Source organism: Elephantulus edwardii, unplaced genomic scaffold, assembly GCF_000299155.1.
Source record: "Elephantulus edwardii isolate Elephantulus edwardi_28Jun2011 unplaced genomic scaffold, EleEdw1.0 scaffold00042, whole genome shotgun sequence".
Taxonomy (NCBI): domain Eukaryota; kingdom Metazoa; phylum Chordata; class Mammalia; order Macroscelidea; family Macroscelididae; genus Elephantulus; species Elephantulus edwardii.
In genome coordinates this window covers 18,214,227-18,222,972 of record NW_006399792.1, presented here as the reverse complement: position 1 = coordinate 18,222,972, position 8,746 = coordinate 18,214,227, and the positions used below count along the sequence as shown (strand labels likewise).

Here is an 8,746-nt window from a genome sequence, read left to right as displayed (position 1 = left end):
ATAGAGTTAAAATAATAAATATAAATGTTTTTTTTCCAATACACAGCCTAAGAAATAAAACATTACCGACAATTTAACTTTTATACAATTTGCCTTCTGAATTTTTATTTCATTTATAGGAGCAAGAGAAAGACAACTTCAAGTGTGAATTAAGAAAAAAAAGTTGACACAATTGTGCTTTGTTTCCTTAACTTACTTTTCTGTTTTGAAGAATATTGCACAACCATCCACATGTTTTCTCTCCTGCTCAGACATGATTTTGGCACGTGACTTTGGAGAAAAAAATCCATCATATCCACGCTCCTTCAATGCTGGCAGAAAGAGAGTGAAGTATTGCTCCGTTTCCACTTCCTGAATGAAAGAAAAGTTATCATCTACATGATAGAAGAAAGCTTAAGACATAAAATTCTCAGTAATATAAAAAAGGAGTCTTTAAGTGAAAATAATTAACAAGTATCTTATTGGCAGTAGCTGCCATAATAGCTTTTGAAAGTTGCAATAAGCAGGGTACTTCATTTTCTTATGCTTATTCAATTAAATATTAGCAGTATCTCTCAGGCCTCTTAATGACCAATTTGGAGTTCATCCCACTATATTTACCTAATATACAAGACTGAATTTATCATAGGTTATATGATACAGCATAGTATGTCAATATGAGAAATTATAGTGGAAAGGAATGACACTAAAGAGTAAGACAGGTTTGTTTAAAGGTATATATGATTAGGTATTACTGTCAAGACAGGAGTCCAGAATGAAGGCTGCACTGCACAGTGGAGTGCACTTGGGAGGAGGGACTGTATAACAATGAAAGAGTTTTTCTTTTCTTTTTCAAAGAGAAGAGTGAATGGGAAGGAGGGGTAGGCAGATAGAAAAGTGCAACAATGAATGAATGGAAACCCTGAGGGTCTGTAAACTTTCATTAAAATTAATTAAAAAAATTAGAAATCAAATAGAAAAAGATATGTAAGACCAATTAACAAAACCTCTACTTTAAGGAATCTTTGCTTTCAGTTATCTGCCAATTTATCAATTTTGTTAAGACTCCTTTGTTTTTTGAGCCAAAAATTATTTTTTAGAAACCTTTACAAGTGGAATAATCAAGTATGAAGATAATAACCTATGCAGATTCTCATGGCAGTGTTATTTTGTAACAGTGAAAGCCTTTAAACACCATAAATACCCAGCAGTTAAAGTATCTAGTGGAAAATAAACCTAAACTTTTATCCACAACAACTATCTGAGGTGTTTAGTGTGGTTTACATAATTTTCAAACTTTTCCATGTCTCTAAAACAAACACCTTTATAAGAAAACATTTAAAATTATGATTACTTTCTTCTTCAAACTATGCTTTCTTAAGCAAAGTATAAAGCAGTTATTACCACAAATACTAAATAACTACAAAAAAAGACTAATAGCTACAATAGCTTATTTTTGTCTTGCTTGCTTCTCCTCTACCATATTTTGTTGGTTCTCATTATTCAAAGAAAAGTTAAGACTTTAAGCTTTTTGCTTGTTATTTATTCAAAAGTCATGAATAAAAGACAATATAATTGTCAAGATGTGCTAGTAGAAAAAAACCCAGTTTGACAAAATTTCAGAGGTGGTTAGAATAAGACAAAGATGTTAAGACTTTTAGTATAACAATTTATGTGCTGAAAATGTTTATCTTTAAGGAACTGTGTGCAAGCATTCTCTAAAAGAAAAAAAACAAAAACAGATTCCATTGTAAATTATATTCCTGAAAAGACAGTGTATTTTTTCCTTTCAGTAATATTAATGAATAAAGGGTGAAGTTATTTTCACTTAAAGAAACAGTAAATAAATGTAAGTGGATCACTGTCTTCAGCATAATTATTTTCTTTTGTAAGAATGTTATATGCTTAATAAAAAGTTTTCCTTTTATAAAAGAGTTTTTATTTGAACACAGAATCTTACCCGAAGGTAACACCTATTATTTTTAACTTTACCTGTAAGTTAAAAGTTTCATTGCTATAGTGTTACCTGAAGACTAATGATATCTGCGTCACAGTTAACAATTTCTTCCATAATTCCCTTTTTCCTGTATTCCCAGTTTAATGCCCAGGAAGGGCAATAGCCATATAGCTGCCGGGTTGCGTATTTATCACATAACACATTGTAACACATAACCGTGAATGATGCTAAGAATTGGGGGAGAAAAAAATAGCAGACAAAAGGGAGAAAATTAGGCAACTTTTTCCTAGAGCAGTATCACATACTCACATAAACACACATCCCAAATGTCATCACTGTGAAATGTCTAGTATAAGATTTTGTTTAGCTGAACCTACTAAAATCTCATTGGAGTCTATCACACCAAAGTTCTTTCACTAACCTAGAAATAGACAAATAGACTATATTTGGTACTTTTAGGGAATTTATTTTCATGAAAAAAATCCAGTTTTGTCAGAATGTTAAGTCTTTGAATTTAATTTTTGTTAATAATGTGTCCCGGATAAGATGTATTGACAAAGTAAATGAAGTTATGGGGAAAGGTGTGTCAGACACAGTGAGACTGGCTCAGGATAGAGTAAGTTTCAGAGCTATTGCACATAGGGTCCATGAGTCTTAGTCAATTCGACAGCACATAACAAAAACAATGCTGCTCTATAAATCAAATGAGAGTAAATTTCAGCTTTGCCTGATTAAAAGACTAATTTTTAAAATTTTCTTAGATGGACTGATGTAGTAGTAACTGGGACAATGGTCAGTGAGACTGGCTCAGTGCTGTGGTACACTGGGTCACTATGAGTTGCAGGAAACTCAAGGGAAGACAAGAGCAGGTGCTTTTTCAATGCTGAAAGCTTTAGGGTGAGAACTAACAAAATCTAAGATCATTGCCTTTCTGTTGAATTAGCTATTCCTTTTAAAGTAAGATTTTAATTTTGAAATATTGAACTATAAAATGACTATTCACAAACTGACATAGTCAGACCACCATTTCTATCCTTGTTATTCAAAATAAACTCTAAGGACCAGCAGTATCAGTTATCACCTGAGAATTGTTTTAAAAATCTCAGACCCCATCAAAAATCTTGAACCAAAATCTGCAATATGCCTAAATCTTAAACTGATTCATATGCATGGTTATAGTTTGAAATGCCTTGATTTATATTAGTAAATCTCGATTCTGGCTATACATTGAAAAAAACTAATTTTATAGAGAGTGGTGTTAAGTGTCTTCAAGTCACTTGCGACTCAAAGAAACCCCAATGTACAATAGCTATGAAGCCTGCTCTATCCTGTGCCAACTTTACTATCTCTGGCACACCTACTCTCTTTTAGCCCAGTCACTCATTAATGGTCTTTTTCTCTTTCTCGGATAATAAGAGAGAAAAAAAAATTGAAAAAGCTGATACCCAGGCCTATCTCCAAACTAAATCAAACTAGTAAAAAAAAAAAAAACAAAACAAAAAAAACCCCAAAACAAAAACAATGATTCAGATTCATGGAAACTATGTATCACAGAACTGTGCTCCATAGGATTACAAAGGAAGGGGTTTTTTTGGAAGTAAATCACCAGGACTTTTTTTCAAAGGTACTTCTATATCGATCTAAACTTCTTTTTGGTTAATAGCAGAGTACATTAACAATTTGTACCACGTACATCCTCCAGAGTCAGAAATTTAAAGCCTGGCCACTCATTTTTAAAACATATTCTGAGTGATTATGAGGTTATCATTATCTGTGAGGTTATCAAGGGGAAATAATATTTGGCTAATGTCAGTTAAGTTTCAAATAAAGGGGAGAAAGTAAGAGACTGACTTAGTTCCATGTCATCTAGGAATCTCTGCCTTTTGGCCATTTTTTTAACTTTGGAGGATCTATTTCCATTTGGATGATTTGGATTCTCTTTTCTGTTATTTACCCATGATGAGTCTTAGAACCATTTAACTTACACATTCTCAAGTGAGTACCCTGTATGTTTAATTTACTCTGCCCCTCTGGATTTGAAATTGTCTTTGGGAATGAAAGGGAAAGAAGCAAGGCAGATAGTTATTAGTTTCATTTAGTTTTTTCTAAGGCTTTGTAAAATGAGATTTTATAGAATTGTTGTTGTGTGCCATCATAGCTGACCCTCCTGAGGATTTTCAGAGGCAGTAAATCACATGTATAAGATTGCTCATTCTTCTCCCATGGAGCTGGTGGATTCAAACTAGGTGCTTTAGGGATTACGATGTAGCTTCTTACCACTAGGGTACCACAGATCATTATTTCTATAATAAGTACCAACTTAAGACCAAGCCTGCTACCACTGATTTGATTTCATCTTATTCTGACATAGTACAAATACTCCACAGGTTTTCCAAAGTTGTTATTTTTATACAGATTGCCAGCCCCGTCTTTCTCCCCTGGACTGGTTGATAGGTTTGAATTTCCATTAGGTTGGCAATCAAGTTTTAACCACAATGGCATCAGGGCTCCTTAAAATCTGTACAAAACTCAATACTAGTACCTTTACCCAAAACTAATTAAGCAATTTTTAAACAAAGGGAGAAAATAAAATAAGAAACTTTATTCACTACTCTCATTTCCTATTTATGTATACTACCTTTCCATGCTGCAGGATTTGATTCCCACATAGTTTTAATTATTATTACAGTTCTGTGATTGTATGACTCTTAACCATTGCCAGTTATTACACACAGGAAGCTCTAGCAGCACAACCTGTTGAGAGTTGTGCTATTAACCCAAAGACCATGCTTCTCTGGCAGTTCGAATCTACTAGTTTGCTCCACAGGACAAAGATGGTCTCCTCCCATGTGACTTACAACCAAGAGTGGGTCAGCTATGAGTAGGTTGTGACTTAAACACCAATGAGTGAGTGAACAAGTTATTAAACACATCCTCAAATGCATCAAAGGGAGTAAAAAGTATTTTTTAAAAACTTTTCTTTTTAACAAAGTAAACATAAGACAATATCACTTTTAGATTTCTGCATCTAATGAACATTATTTCTGCTGTTCCTTTTTCTTAAGGGAAATATAGCTGTGTAAAATTTAAAAGGCCTTTCTTCAAAAAAGGTCCTCACTTCAGCTCAAAGAAGGATTACTTTGAAAACTAGAAAATGGTCTTTCTATTAGTAATTAGAAACAATTATATACCAGGGAAGTCCAAGTAAAGTAAGTACATCTAACTGAAGGCTTTACAAAAAACTTTAGGTGTTTTCATTTTACTCAGAACATCTATATAAAACCTGATGATACATGTATTATTTATGACAAAAACTGACAGTGCTGATATTATAACTCTAAAGTATTTTAAAAGTATTACCCCTAAAAGACCCAGAAATGTAATGCTTTTGTAAAGAGTATTGGTAATAAGTACTTGTAATAAGTAATGTTTGTAAAATACAAAAAGATGTTCCACTTCCCACATATATAAACACATCAGGATGTCAATACCAAAGCAAATTAATCGTACTTAACTTGAACTGAACCTTATTCTAGCATACTTAAACTTGGTATTCTTACTTAAGAAAAGAAGAAAAAGTGATACTGTTGCATTGTTAAAACGTCATATAAAAAATTCTAATGATTTTAAGACTTACTCAAAAGTTTGTCTCTTTAAATTACCAGGATTGCTGGATTATATCCTTAAATTGCTCAAATACTAATCTGCAACATTTCTAAGCCCCAGGCCTGCTATTAGATTTTGTTATTAATATAGGTGATATACTGTTTAAATTATTCTTCAACTGAAGTGTTGCCATTCTACCATCTAAGTGGCAATGTTGTTGTTGTTTTTGTTATATGCCATCAAGTCACCAATAGCCCTATGACGGGCTCTATCCTGTACCAACTTTACTGTCTCCTACACACCTATTCTCATTACCCCAGTCATGGTATCAATCCATCTCATCAATGGTCTCCCTCTCTTTCTCCATCCCTTTAACCCTTCCAGCATGATGTTCCTCTTCAAAGACTCTTTGTAATATGTTCAAAATATGTCAGACAAAGCCTCAGTGACATTATGGTATCAAAAATTGTTTTCAAATCTTCAGAAGAAAACATATTATTATTCACTTTTCTTAAATCACCACATATCCTTTGTGTGTGATATCTCATTTGGAAAGGTACACTTTTAAAACCAAATGCTCTATTGCTAGGAAAGATATGAGACACTATACATATGATAGTGTGAATTTAAAAAAAATCTATCTATTATTTTAAAATCTACCAGTAGAGATATAGAAAAGGCCACAACACTTAAGCGACATTTCAAGTAATTCTGAAAAAGTAAAGGAATAAAGAAATTTACTACCGGAGGGCAGAATTTGGTCTCGTTCTTTTAAAGTAATCCATGGCCTCGGAGGAAGCTGCTCTGGATGAACTGAAAAGAATTTTTTGAAATGTAAGTTATTTCAAGTGTTTCTAAAAGCAGTGTATTATTTTATTATGTCAAATCAACTTATTTTCTCTTCAGCTAAACTGCTTCACAAACAAACTTGGAAACTTGTTGAAATTTATTATTTAGAAAAGAAGAAAAATTTACGACTATGAAAAAACCTATACCACATGAAAAGAACATTAGGAATCTCACTAGTGGTTTCTATTTACTTACAGAGCATTTATGAAAAATAATTACTGAAAGTCTTAATTTTAATTAAATATGTTAATTTTAATTTAATTAAAAATTGCTTGCCTCTGGAAACTCTATGCATGAACAGTGCTCAGGCTGTTCGTTCATAGGATCGCTATGAGTCATCTACGACTCAACGGCATTAAACAACAATAAAAGTGATGACGACCAAGAGAGAGCTACGTTGGCCTAGTGGAAGGAAGCTGTGAAACCAAGCCAAAGGTGGCTGATTGTCATCTGTGGCCCTCGGCCAAGTTCACATTGTCTTCCTGTCAAACATTCTTCTAGGTGGTATAGCACTGGTCTGTGCGTTGCTGTACAGAGGTAACTCGTGGTTGCTGTGATGCTGAAGCCTATGATTAGTGATGTGCCAATCGTGGTAATGGGCACCCATGGTGGACAGGGTTGGCTGGAGCTTCCCAACTAAATCAAGCCTGGAAGCAGGAGTGGCATCCACTTCCAAAATGGCTTGCCTCTGGAAACTATGTATGAACAGTGCTCAGACTGTTCATTCATAGGGTCGCTATGAGTCGTCTACGACTCGACAGCATTAAACAACAACAAGCCATTCTCACATCTCTGATATGCTTGAGCCCATTGTGACAGACACTTTGTCAACAATAGACTCCACTGCACTTAAACAGTAAGTCTATTATATGGGTATATAACAGATAAAGAGAGCAAGAGGACATAAACATAATTATCTATGCAACAAATCAAACACCTGAAAAATATATGAAACAAACATTAACAAAGCTGGAAAAAAAACCCATTGAAAAATGGGCACAGGATATGAACAGCAACTTCATCATAGAAGATATTCAGATGGCAAAGAAACACATAAGAAATGTTCAAAATCCCTAGCTCTAAGAAAGATGCAATTCAAAACAACTATGAGATATCATCTCACCTCAGTAACAATAGCAAAATTCAACAGAGAAGAAAAATTCCCAGACATAATAACGAATGACAGAATATATATACAAGAAGCTGAAAAACTCCATATAGAATAAACCCCAAAAGAAAAACATCAAAGAATATTTGCCAGAATCAAAGATAAGGAGAGAATTATGAGAGCAGCTAGGGAGAAATTGACAGTGACCTGTAAGGGGGAGTAAAGATTAAATTCTGATTTATCAGTAGAAACCATGTAAGCAAAGAGACAGTGAAGTGACATATATCAAACAATCAAAGAATACAACTATCAACCAAGAATACTATACCCAGGAAAACTGTCCATCAAATATGAAGGAGAGATCAAGATATTCTCAGAAAAGCAGAACCTAAGAGAGTTTGTAAAAAGAAGACCAGAACTGCAGGAAATATTGAGGGAAGCCCTTCATACAGAGATGACACAGAAAGCAGGCTAAAGTAACCAGCAACACCACCAAAAAAACTCAACAAAATGACAGCAATAAACCTTTGCCTCTCAATAGTTACACTGAATGTGAATGGCTTAAATGCACTACTGAAGAGAAAAAGAGTTCCAGACTGGATAAAGAAACAAAATTTGAGAAGGTCATGGCATGGGTGTCTTACATGTTGATAATGTCAACTCTGAAGGGCTCAGATTAGGGAGTGATAAGGAACCTCAACTGCCTTTTGGGAAGGACTGGAAGTTTCAATGGGACCTTGGAATGTTTGTATCTTTCATAATTGAGTTAAAAAATTATCCAATGATGATGTTTACCATCTATACATAACACATAGTTATAGAAAGCCTTCAGGCCTTTTGTTCACAGGGTTGCTACTTGAAGGCAATCAACAACAACATGCATAACCTAGTCAATGATTACAAGTGTAAATACTTGGGTAGTAGCAAAGTTTCTAAAATAAAGATGATGTTATTGGGTGGGGGGTGAAGAGGCAATACCCATCAATATACTTACTGTTCACAAGAGACACACCTAAAAAGTGAAGATAATGAAAGACCAAAAGTAAAATGATGGAAAAAATATACTAAGCAAATGGCAACCAGAAAAAAACTAGGACTAGCAATATTAATTTCTCATAAAATAGATTTCAGCATAAAAACCATCACAAAGAACAAGGTCACTATATAATGCTTAAAGGGACAACAGAACAAGAGGACACGATAAAAATCTATGCATCAAATGACAGAAGGGCAAACATTAACAAAGC

General features: G+C 33.9%; 1 protein-coding gene across 1 annotated transcript in view; it reads right to left on the bottom strand.

The window, feature by feature from the left end:
- The window catches only part of CNOT6L (CCR4-NOT transcription complex, subunit 6-like), an 86,448-nt gene that overhangs the window by 34,646 nt on the left and 43,056 nt on the right, over nucleotides 1-8,746 (bottom strand). The window contains exons 5-7 of the mRNA XM_006885296.1: nucleotides 6,287-6,355; nucleotides 2,006-2,163; nucleotides 197-351 (exon numbers count right to left, since the gene is read on the bottom strand). Of these exons, the coding sequence (XP_006885358.1) occupies nucleotides 197-351; nucleotides 2,006-2,163; nucleotides 6,287-6,355 (382 nt within the window). The remainder of the gene's footprint in view (nucleotides 1-196; nucleotides 352-2,005; nucleotides 2,164-6,286; nucleotides 6,356-8,746) is intronic.